The sequence below is a fragment of the Prunus persica genome, chromosome G6 (genome assembly GCF_000346465.2).
Source record: "Prunus persica cultivar Lovell chromosome G6, Prunus_persica_NCBIv2, whole genome shotgun sequence".
Lineage (NCBI taxonomy): Eukaryota > Viridiplantae > Streptophyta > Magnoliopsida > Rosales > Rosaceae > Prunus > Prunus persica.
The window spans coordinates 13,577,311-13,590,088 of NC_034014.1; the positions used below are offsets into that span (position 1 = coordinate 13,577,311).

General features: G+C 36.4%; 1 protein-coding gene across 1 annotated transcript; it reads left to right on the forward strand.

The window, feature by feature from the left end:
• LOC18774813 (NDR1/HIN1-like protein 13) lies at positions 1,640-3,943 on the forward strand. The gene has a single exon (XM_020566715.1). It carries the CDS (start codon positions 2,928-2,930, stop codon positions 3,726-3,728), a length of 801 nt encoding a protein of 266 aa, XP_020422304.1. The 5' UTR covers positions 1,640-2,927; the 3' UTR covers positions 3,729-3,943.

Here is a 12,778-nt window from a genome sequence, read left to right on the forward strand (position 1 = left end):
TATTAGGGGTGGCTGCATTTACCACCCAAAGAACAGAAGTTTAGGAATTTTCCCATACAAGAGTGGATCCAATGATTTTACTAATTTACTGGATATCTTATATTATTTTTTGGACTAACTTATACTTTTATTTTGACAACCACGTAGGAGTGGCACAAAAACAATATTTCATAAGGCACAAATGTCCTCTTGGTACATACCTCCTTGACGACAAACCACCATGTCTGGCCTTGTCTGGATTATTTTTCTTGGCTATCTCTCAATGCGTTCACGTCCACCATCATTTCATCTTTGGAATTGGAGTCAAACAAGTTTCATTGGCTCATTGTAGATGATACATAGGAAGATTTTGAATTTTGTGCAATTTAGAGATGATATATATAATTTTTTTTTCCAGAATTTAAAGATGATATTGAATCTACTTTATTTTATCCAACAGTTAATGTGAGGTAAAATCTTAACTTGTCGAGATCTCGCATTTTGTGCAAACACATGATAGGAAACCAGTGTTTCATATTAATTGTTTGTACTTAATGATCCAATGTTCGGTGTGGGACAAAATCCTCTTATAGGAATTTTAAAAAATTTAATCTATTTATTGAGAAAAAGAAAAATCAAAGCTAACACAAAAACAAATTAATTCGTGAAAATTTAAAATTACATCTTCACATTAACATTTTCCCATTGTAGCAAAAATCACATTATTGCATATGTGGCTAAATCAATTGACAACAAGAATAGTACGCCCGCCCCCTTCTACCAAAATTAAATACCAAAATTAAATTCCTCTACATGTACAATATATTAATTTAAAACAATTTAAACTAACGCTTCTATTATAAATTTTACATCCAAAAATGTGAATGGAATATAAATGCCTTTGCATTGAAATTATTTTTATATTGGAGATGTGAAAGTAGGATATATCGTAGGAAAGATAGCAATCTTAAAAGACAAGCGTGTGTGGTACTGGTTGCAAACACGCAGAAAGAAAGGAAGAAAGAAAGAAAGAGTGTGTTGGTAAGGAAGCGTGTGCCAACTGTTCCATTTAGCCAAATGTTTTGATACCATAATATCTTTCACAGCTGCAATGCAAGCCTGCGTGCCCCGCCTGCACACGCACTCTGAATCAGTTGAGGACTAAAGACATTTATTTGAACACTTCCTTGAAAGTTGACACATTCTCTCTCTCTCTCTCTCTCTCTCTCTCTCTCTCTCTCCAGTTTCTTGCATAGATAAAGCTAATTATTATTAAGATGGGATTTTGTTTACTTAAACAATAAATAATTAAAATAAATTGACATGAAGAAGAAGGAATGAACTGTACCCAACTCAACCCAACCAAACCCTTCTTACTCAGTCAGACTATTAAATTAAATTTTCTTTAATTTGTTTTTAATCCGTTTAAACGCACAATGTTAAATACAGAGACTCGAAATTCTATATATATACACATAGAAAGCAGAGACTCGTTCAGTTGGCATACTCCGTAAAGACTGAGGCATCTTCATCAGCAATTGCAGCTACCTAATCTAAGACTTGAGAGCTACCTTATATATAGCTAATTGCTTATAGAGTTTGGTTTGCTCTGCCTCTCTCTCTCATTCAGCTATCGGCTTTCAACTTTCTTCATCAGGTAAATCTCCTTCCTTTATACTTGTACTAGTATGTTTATATTTCTTGCTCATTTTGTTCTTCATCTAATTTCCTTTGTCATCCATTCATCTTAACTTCTTTTCCCTCCTCAATTTCTTTTTTCTTCTTCTTTGTTCTTCATTAACACTTGAATCAAACTTATGCAATCATACGTTTACTTTAAGAAGGAAATAGCCAACCACAAATAAGCTCAGGCTATGTTATGATTTTCACTTTCTAATTTTTATTTTATTTTATGTTTTTATACAAACGATATTTCACTTTAAACTAATTTAAACCACGAAAATGGAGATTGTCTTGAAAACATAAAAATTCTTTTAAAAAATAGGAGATTCAGGTCGAGAATGAGAGATAGCCCCTGCTTGATACGAGGAAGGGGATTCCTTGAAACCACTTAAACATGAATGGGGGTGAGTACAAGGCTAGAGATGGGAAGAGGGGACGGGGATTCCTAGAAACTGTTTAAACGGGGATGGGGGCCGGAATAGGGTCGGAAATGATATTGCCATACCCGGGCTCTACCCTGTTTGTTACCATCCCTAATGAAAAAGAAGATTCAAACTCGGATACAGAATAAAGAACACATCCACCTCTAAGCCAACTTTCTAATCTCTAGCATACCTCATTTGTCAATTAATTTTTGGCTTTCTCCCATATTTGTCAAAAGATGTCATCAATTAAACTTGGGAAAAGAGAAATTACCGAAAAATCTGGAAATTATTGAATTGTTTTGTCTATAACGTGCGCCACACTATAAATCTTAAAACACTTTTCAATTATACGTGTAGACGACACTAGTGCTTTCCTGTCACAACCTATGCATTTTTAAAATAATAAATAAATAAATAAGTATTTCAAAAGAATCTCCTCCCCAAATTTTTATTCCTTTTTGTTTTTAAATTCCATTTTCAGATCATGCAATTTGTTGGTCCCTCAATCAAATTTAATTCCCTTCGTTTTGGAATTAGAAATGCATTTACGGTAAAGATTTTTAATTATCCTCCTTTAAAAATAAAAAAAATTCATAATTACCGACCTATTGTATAGTCCGTGTGCGAAATTTTTTCAATCAGCGAATTATTTTTCTAAAATTCCATTTATACCCTTTTCGAACGCGGTTTCAGTATGTATAAATAAAAACCAAAAATACATCAAAGCTCATCTTACTCTCTCTCCTCTCTCTCTCTGGCCTGCTTTCTTCATTTGTCAGACAAAAATCTCCGCCCACCTCTCACTCTCTGTAGTTCGTTTCAATTTCACTGCAGCCCCAAATGGCCGACCGAGTCCACCCGCGCGACTCGCCCTTTCACACCGAAACGACGCCGTTGTCCTTATCAAGGCCCTCACCGCCAGACTCCGAGAAGCCCGTCCCTCCGCCGGGCACCTACGTCATCCAGATCCCCAAAGATCAGGTCTACCGGGTCCCGCCGCCGGAGAATGCCAGCCGCTACCAGAGCTACACTCATCGGAAGACTCGCCGGAGCTCCTGCCACTGCTGCTGCTGCTGGTTCCTTGGCCTCCTCGCCGCCATCGTTTTCCTCTCCGCGGCCGCCGCCGGCATCTTCTACCTCGTCGTCCGCCCCGAGGCCCCCAACTACTCCGTTGAGAGCATCGCATTTAAAGGCTTCAACCTCACAACGACGTCGTCCCCGCCGTCCGCCATCTCGCCTGAGATCCACGTCACCGTCCGGGCCCAGAACCCTAACAAGAAGATCGGGATCTACTACGAGAGAGAGAGCTCCGTCAAGCTCTTTTACTCCGACATCAAACTGTGTGACGGCGTTCTGCCAGCGTTTTACCAGCCGTCAAAGAACGTAACAGAGTTTCGAACGGCGTTAACTGGGTCCGGGATCGAGCTGACAAGCGCAGTGCAGAAGGGCTTAGTGGATGCACAGAAGCAAGGGAAGGTGCCGTTAGAGTTGGACCTGAGAGCGCCCGTTAGAATTAAAGTGGGGCCCATTAAGACGTGGACGATTACCGTAAAGGTTGCCTGTCACTTAACGGTCAATAAACTGACAGCAGACGCCAACATTGTGTCTAGGGACTGTGATTACAGCGTGGATCCTTGGTAGAATAATGGAATATGCTTAGTTTTGTTATGCGCTTTAATTTTTGTTTTAGAATTAGACAATTTGTTCTTCTTTTTGGTGTGAATTCAGACGATACGATTTGATTCATACAATTATTTATTGGAGATACTTACAATTATTTACACACGATAACATTTTATTTTGTGAGATAATGATTACAAAACTCTCTCATGAGAAAATGAGTTTGGAAGTCCAAATTTGAGAAAAAGCGTTTGGTACGATTTTCAGTCGAGGATCAATATTTGGATTTGTTTTTAATTTGGTCTGATTTCCCCTGTTTCTTGCTTCCACGGATTCATGACACTACGTTTTTCACACAAGTTTTGACATAATTTTTGGGCCATTAGATTACTTCTCTTTCAGTGGTTGAGATTAAATTTAATATAATAAGTAGTTTTAATTTTTTAAATAGACAATCATTAATTTTATTTTCTCTCATAAAAATAAAACAAAAGAATTTTCTCTCTCCAACCTTTTTTCTTGGAGACGTAATCTATGTTGCCTCTTTAATATCAAATATTTATTCAGGCGTAATAAATAAAGAATCTCACCAAAAACTAAATACCCTAACCGTAGGGCTGCACACGGGTCGGGTCGGTTATGGGCCCAAACAGCACTCCAAACCGGGCCTTGTCGGCAGGCCCAAATGCTAAACTGTGGACCTCTTTTTTAGGCCCATTTTCGAGTTTGGTCAAAACCCGAATGAGGCGGGCCGGGTTGGTTTGGTTCAGGTATTTGCCGAGGCCCAACAAAAGCAACAATTGAAGTTTTTTTTTTCAAAATTTTTTAAAAGTTTTCCAGGCCATTCTGTTTTTTGTTCAGATTTCAACAATTCAAGTTTTGACAGTTCCTGTATAGTTTTTCCAGTTTCTCCAACTCTACATATCTAAAGTTTTCATCATTCAAATACTTCAAAAAACCTTAAAACCATAGCAAATCATCATCCACCACACATGTCCAAATACAGAAATTATTATTACAGTCCATAGCAAATTGTGAGAGTAATCTCAATCACAATTTGCATATTTGTAGAGTTCAAAAGAAAATTCAAATAAAAACAAATAAATTTCCATTACATATACACATACAATTCCATGAGTTGTTTCATATTCAAATCAAATTTGCACTTCTACACAAAAAAAGAAAAAACAGTTAGCAAACATATGAATTAATAACACAAAGAAACTACAAATTATGATTAATGTAGAAAAGAAAGAAAATATTTTTCCACTTTTTCCAAAGCTTGATAGAAATCTAACTCCTACAATGCGGGTTCTTTGTAGTAGCTAAACTCCTCCACCCTTAACCAACCACTACAACAAATCAATGCCTCTACGGTTTTTGGAGTTAATGAACTCCTAAAGGGATCTACAACTCTCTTTCCCGTGCTAAAAGAACATTCTGAAACCACAGTTGATGCTTGGACATCAAATACATATTTTGCAACATTGGAAAGTATTGGAAATTTTGTAGCATTCTCCTTCCATCAATCAAGCAATTTGAACTCATCATTGGTAAGATTCACGGGAGGTTCCAATAGGTATTTATCAATCTTATTTCTTATCTCAACAACATCCTTATCTCTCCTTGACTAAGAACTTTTGTAACCTTGATGATTTAGTAACATCATTGTTCACATGCAATGATCCTTCACTCTCTACATTACATGAAATACTTGGGCAACAGCTGGATTTTGCTTTCTATAATAATCATACAAATTGTGTAAAAGTGTCTTGATCTCCAATGAAATGTCATTAACCCCATTTTCATCGGACACCAAGTCACTCAAGCAAAATTCCACATATTCCATCTTATATCGAGGATCTAGAATAACCGTCACAAAGAATAACTTGTTGATGTTATTCACATTTTCCCAATATTTATCAAACTTTCTCTTCATCATTGTTGCTATTTTTGCACATAACAACATCATCAACATTCATCATTGTGTCTATCTCCTCCAAAAAAGAACATATCTCATGGAGTGGGGGAATTAGAAGACACGATGTTTGATGCACTAAACCTCAGAGTAGCATCATAAAACTTCTTCAAAAATTTGACAAATACCTTTGTATTATCCCAATTCAACGAAGTTGGAGGCCCAACTCTTTTCTTCTTTTCCTTACCATGAGCTTCATACTCCTCAAAGTACTCTAAAAAGTTTGAGCCATCCTCCTCCATCCTCTCAAAACCTTTTTGGAGCTTCAAAGCACTCTCAAACATCATGTAAGTTGAATTCCATCTTGTGCACACATGTAAAGGAACCATAGTTCTCGTATCAACCTTCTCCATCTCCAAACAAGCCCTAAACTTCTCTAACCATTGGGATGACCCCCGAACGTACTTAGAACAATTGCGAATACTCTCAATAGATTGATGAATTTCTTTCATTCCATCGGTTACAATCAAGTTTGTAATATGTGCACAACACCTCACATGCAACAAACTACCATCACCTATGAGTGAATTCCACTTTTCTAACCTCTTCTTCATGTAGCTAATACATCCATCATTAGAGGAAGCATTATCAACCTATATGGTGAAGACTTTGTCTATCCCCCATCCATTCAAACATGCCTCCACAAGCCTACCAGTTGTATTCCCTTTATGATTAGGAATGACACAAAAATTAAGGATTCTCTTATGCAAGACCCAATCATCATCAATGAAGTGGGCCATGAGAACCATGTAATTGATATTTTGAATAGACGTCCAAGTGTCGGTGGTAAGAGAGACTCTTTGTGCATTATGTGTTAAGACACTTTTGATTTTAGCTTTCTCCTCTTGATAGAGATCCCACACATCTCTAGCAATTGTTGTACGAGATGGCAAATCAAATCTAGGTTGTGCCTCCTTCAAAAATTCACGAAACCCAATACCCTCCACATGACTAAATGCATGTGCTACTAGGTTAGCCCATTTCGCTTGGCCCTCAAATGAAAGGACTTTTTGTCTTTTCTCATGTCTTAATAGAGAACTCTTACATTGACTTCTCAAATAGTGCCACAAAGTGGATGTACCATTCCTTTTACCATCACATGCATAGTCCTTTTTACAGTACTTGCATATGCATCTGGGCTCACTAGTTTCATCCTCACACTTTATCTTTGTGAAATGATCCCAAACCCCCCGAAGCATTCGTACAAGGCTATCTTTTTCCTAAAATGCTAGGAGCTGATTTTGGAGGGGCTGATTATGGAGGGTCTGATTGTGGAGGGGCTGACTGTGAATGGGCTAATGGTGGAAGGGCTAATGGTGGTGGTGGTGGGTTAGTTGAAATAGGGGTTTCAGATTCTGCTTCCATTAAATTAATAATATCCTACAAAAATACAAATATTTGGTGCTTCAATAACCAAAAACAATAAGCATGTAATCAATATTGCATATCTGCCAAAGCAGTAACCAAAATACAAATATCACATTATTTAATAATTCCACTTTTCTAACCTCTTATTTATGCCTTTAGCCTATGTGAATTGGTGCCAAATTTAGTGTGACATTACAATAATCATAGAACTTAAATTATTACTCAATATCTGCCAAATCACATTATTATTGAATGATGAAATTTTCCAAAATTCGAAATGAAATCACAAATAACAAATAAAACTGTTCACCCGTTTTGTTTTTACTCCTGTGATGAAAGGGCAAAGTTCCCCATTGCCTTGAAAACCATTGACTGGTCAGCAAGCCAACTTTCTTTAGTGTGCGAGCGTGCCACTGCTAGTAATGAAAAAAAAAATCCTAGCAAACTTCTTTGAAACAGATAACTTGCACCCCAAGTTACTGATTTCCAAACAAGCGATTATGAATTTGAGTGAGGAATATCTCCCAAATAAGTTCTTTTCCTGCCTCAGGCTGTTGAGGACTTCATAATTTATCACAGTATAAAATTGGTAATTCTGGCCAGAATAGATGATAATAAAGTGGACTGTTTTAGGCAGAACTGCCTTTTACAAAATTAAGAAGGAAAGATCAACTCTAAAAAGACAAAAAGATAACTGGAATCGCATTTCTGCATGGGTAGAAACTTCTGATCCGGGCTGGACTGAGCTGTTAACAACTTCGATTGCTTAGCTTTAGCTGTAAATCCATACCAAAGTTCAATTTTGGCAGAGCTTTAATCTACTTTAAGCCTTGGGAGGATTTTGAGCGGGTAGAACTGCGGCTTCTTTAGTCTAAAGAGGCAGAAGTAGCTGGACAAGACTCAGCAAGCTAGAACTGCACTGTAAAATTTGTTGAGGTTTTCATATTTGTGAAAACTCAAACTCTGCTTGTCTTGGCTTTTGCTAAACTAAATTTGTAACGAGAGAAGTCTCGTTTTGAATGACTTATTTCTCTAAGCCTGAACTTTGGCCTGAACTTTGGAAGTTCTGATCTATAGCTAGCTTCTTTTGTGGTTCAAATGAGCTTCTGGTTACTCCAGTTTATTTGAAGGTTCTTAGTGATCAAGTGATCATTTTGAGTTTTTTGCCTTTGGTTGATTTCTGATTTGTTTGATTGATTGTTGAGTCATGAGCGTTTCTTGCTCTGTTCCCTTTCTCCTATATTTATAAGAAATGCTTTGAAGTAGGGTTTCTTTCTTTTAATAATGGGCGGCAAAAATTCTCAAAAGATCTTTCATTTTTTTAAATACAAAAAAGAAGGGGTTTTCTCAATTCTGGCAGATAAGTTCTCAACAGTCAATTCCTACGGCAGTCACTTCCCTGTTTTTTTTTTTTTAAAGAGAACTTAACCCTTCTTTAATTCCCAACTGCCCCTTGTGAGAGCTCAATCGTGATGGTCAGTTTGCTTCTCCAGTTTGAACAACTTCTTGCTTCCTGCTTATCTTTTTAGAAAATACAGTCTGCGTATCCCTTGAAAGGTGGTGCCTTCTTTGGAGTAGAAACAATATCTCTGAATATAAAAAGGGTTTTTGATCTTCAGGTGGCAAAGATTTCAGAGACGTCCCTTCTTTTCGCCTGCCTCTGTCAACTCTTTATCAACCCAGTTGAAATTATTGACTTTCCTAAATCAGAAAAAGAGATTCACGTGGGTCTGTTCTTTTTGGCTCCCTCATCTCTTTTAATCATGCCCAAGCCCTTTGGATTTTTCTGGAGCCATGGGCTGATTGCTTTTCTTTTCGAGGCCCAAGTTTATTTGCAGAGTCCAGACTGCTTGGGCCCTGTGGTTTTGTCTTTGTTGTTTGTGGGCTTTTTGGGCTGGGCGTGCCAAATTAGGTCCAAACAAAAACTACCACCAAAAATAACAAATAAAACAACAACTGAAAAACACAAATAAATCAAACAGCAACAAAAAATCACTTCTGTCCCAAAATCAATTCTATGATCCTAGATATTACCAGAAATCACAACAACACTAGAAATAAATCAAACAACAACAGAGTCAGATAAGAGAAATTACCAAGAGCAAGGCAATCGTTTCTTTTGATCCCAAAATCAATTCTGTCCACCAAAAATCACAACAATGTCAGATTAGATAAATAGAATTAACAAAAATTGTCAAATCCCTAACATTTTTAATTAGGGTTCACACATATTAATACCTCGAACTGAGAGAGAGTGAGAGAGACTGAGATAGAGCCACTGACAAAGACAGAGAATGGCTGAGAGAGAGAGCGAAACTGGCTGAGGGAGACGAGAGTCAAAGCGGGTGAGAGAGAGAGAGAGTGACTGAGAGATCGGGTGAGAAAAATCGGCTGAGAGAGAGAGAGCGGTAATTGAAGCAATGTTTTAGGGTTTCACTCGATTCGATGTAACATAGTGTAGGAAATGGCTTAATCTCGACGAATCATCACTTGACACGTGTATTACTTATTTTTTTTAATAATATAATTAAAATACTCGGTCCGGTCCCGTTTTTGGGGGTTTGTAGCCAATTAAAACCGGTCTAACCCAATTCATGGCCGGTTCGGCCCTTTTTTTAACGGTTCTTCAATTTTTCAATGTAAAAATCGAACCAAACCACTTTAAGCAGTCCGGTTCGATCGGGTTTTCAGTAATAATGCTCACCCCTACCTAACCGTAAAGAGTCTTCACACACATGTATATGCAGCCATGAATTCATCTTCAATATAGTTCTTTTATGTCCAAGCAATTTCTCTTATCTTAATACAATATTGTCTCATCAAAATGTTGAAGAACACACCAGATATTTCCTTCAACTCTCAATACATATCTTTGGTATGTTACCTTCATATGAGATTTTTATCTTTTTGTTTTTTGTTTTTAATCTTTGTTGTTGCTCCTCCTGTAGACAATTAGGATTGCTGATTTTTTATTTTTTATTTATTATTTTTATAAATACAATGTTATATACTTAACAATCAATAATCTTTTAAAATAAGAATTATTTTTTAAAATCAGTATGAGAGTCTACTCCATTATATTTCATCTTGCATTAAGATATAGGTGTTTCACATGCTAAATAATTTCTTTTTTGCCTTAAAACACATAGAGAATCATATTCTTCATTTTCATATAAATCTTATTAAGATATGCAGCACGGAGGTACTCTAGGGCCTAAGGTGGCCCTGGCCCCTTCACAATTTGTTCTCAACACAGTAAAGCTTGGGCTTTAGTTCATACATTTAACAATGCAAACCATATAACCATTCTAATGCCCCCAATTGCAATCCATAATAACTTCATTTATAATTATATGTAAAATGTTTGTTGGCCCATTACACAATTGACATAAAAAAGGAAAGTATTAATCCTATAATAATCAAACCGGTGAGTCAAGGTAATAGAAAATAGTTTAACAAAAAGAAAAGAATATAAAATAATAGCCCCGATCTCTTGGACCACAGGGGTCCAAGAGATTGTGGTCACAACATCTAACGGTTCAAAAAAGTTTCTTAAAAGGAGTGCAAGAGTGAGTGAACCGTTGAATTTACATCCAACGGTGAGTGACCACAAATCTCTTGGACCCCTATAGTCCAAGAGATCGAGACTGTATAAAATAAATAGTTTAAAGGGGAATGAGATTTTATCAATAGAATTTTCCGTTTTGATACATGAAATTGAGTACAAAGTTCTAAAAAATACAAATTTTTTCTTATATATATTATTGATGCAAGATTAAATTTTTTTTTTCTTTCTATACTTGTATTATTGTTCCCACCCACACACCCCCCCCCCTCCCCCCCAATACAGACAATTTTGGCTCTGCTACTGAACATATGTATAATGTTTTTCCAAGTTCCATCGTTAAGAATGATTAATACGTTCAATAGGTAGAGGAGATAATTCAAGTGGAGAATGGTGAAACAAGTACCCCAAAAAAGAAAGTGACACAATTAAAAGCACTGTGTGCAGGGATGATATTTGACACAATGGAAGAAGCAAGAAACTATTATGAAGAGTATGGCCGGCAAGAGGGATTCATGATTAGAACTCGATTTTCCTCCAAGACAAGAAGGGTTTAGATGAGGTAACGAGTAGACAATTTATTTGTGCACATGAAGGGAAATATGGTCTGCCCTTGCAAGTGCACAAGAATGATGTAGTATTGCATTTGACAAGTCCAAATATTGTTCCCACGAGGATTCCAAATTAATCTAATATTCAAATACCTAAATTAAATCTAATTGATACGCAAGTGAATTTGTAGGGATTGTTGTTGTGAAAGTTTATGAAACAAACAAGAAATTAATCAAAGCAATTGAGAATAAAATGGTTGAATTTTAAGGTTGAAAAACAATGATGAAGGTCTAGGGTTTCAGAATCAACCACAATCAATCCAAGTTAGATTTCAATGCATTCAACAGATTCCTTGGATTCTTTAGATGATAATTCCCGTATCTAAGTCCTTTTTAGGCACTTAGACCATAGTTTTCCTTAAGTGTAAGATTTTTTTCTAGTTCAGACAAAGATCATATACCAAATCCTGCAATCTATCCTGGTTAAGGCATAAATTTAACAAGTTGGATTCATTACGTTCTAGAAAACGAGAGCACCAAGCAAACCACTATTCTTCGTCAAGCAATAATGTAATTCACCACACTTAATCAGAAGAAGCTAATTGAATTATATTGCGAGTTCTGCCTCAAATTCATCTTCCAATTTACTAGATGCAAAGCCCTAAGGTGATCAGTCAAAGAACTCAAACAAATAGCAACTATTAAAATAGTGATTAAACATTCATCTAAAAGAAACTAAGAATCCATTAAATAACATTAAAAATCATAACTATCCATGCTTGGGCGTCATCCTCGCCGTCGATAATAATTTAGTTACTCATGTTCAAAGAAAACATAATTGAAAAACTAGAAAACATAAAATAAAACTTATGGATTGTGATGATGCTCGAGAACTTGGCGAAGGCAGTGGCTCTTTGACTCTCCTTCAACTCCAGCATCTCTGAACCCTATTTTCTTGTTTTCTTTAAATAAGGAACAAATCCTCTTTTGACTTAGTAACTCCGCTTTCCTAGTTTGGCTTCAATGGTCTTTGATGAGTTGGCATCCAAAAACCTACTAAATATACGATCAGACTTTAGAACATAGCCCTACATCCTTGTAGACGCTTCACAAATGCAAGAGATATAAATTGGAGTCCAATGATTGAACTTCAAAAGGATTATTTTGCAAAACCCGCAGAATAGATTTTTCCCAAACTGTCTGTACTAAAACGGCCACAACTCTCTCCACACACGTCTGAATCATGAACCATAAAATTCTACAAAAAGCTAACATCCGTGTCTTTCCAACAATATAAAGATCAACATCTAGTTGTCTGATCTGTGAAGCATATTCTACTCCTAGGATTGCATATCATATTTCAATCCCAAAATTGTTCTTTTGCTTGCTTTTCCATCTTTATTCTTCAAACCTAGTAAAATACAAAATTAAGTAAAAATGGACTAAACTCACTCAAGAACATAGCAAGAATCTAAGAGAAAGTTAATAAAAATGTTCGAAATAATGGTTGTATCAAAATACATCACAAAAGGCTTCATAAGAGAATGATGAGAGAGACATAAGTGAGACTGAGAATATGAAGAGAACGAGTAAAAATTGTTCTACGGTG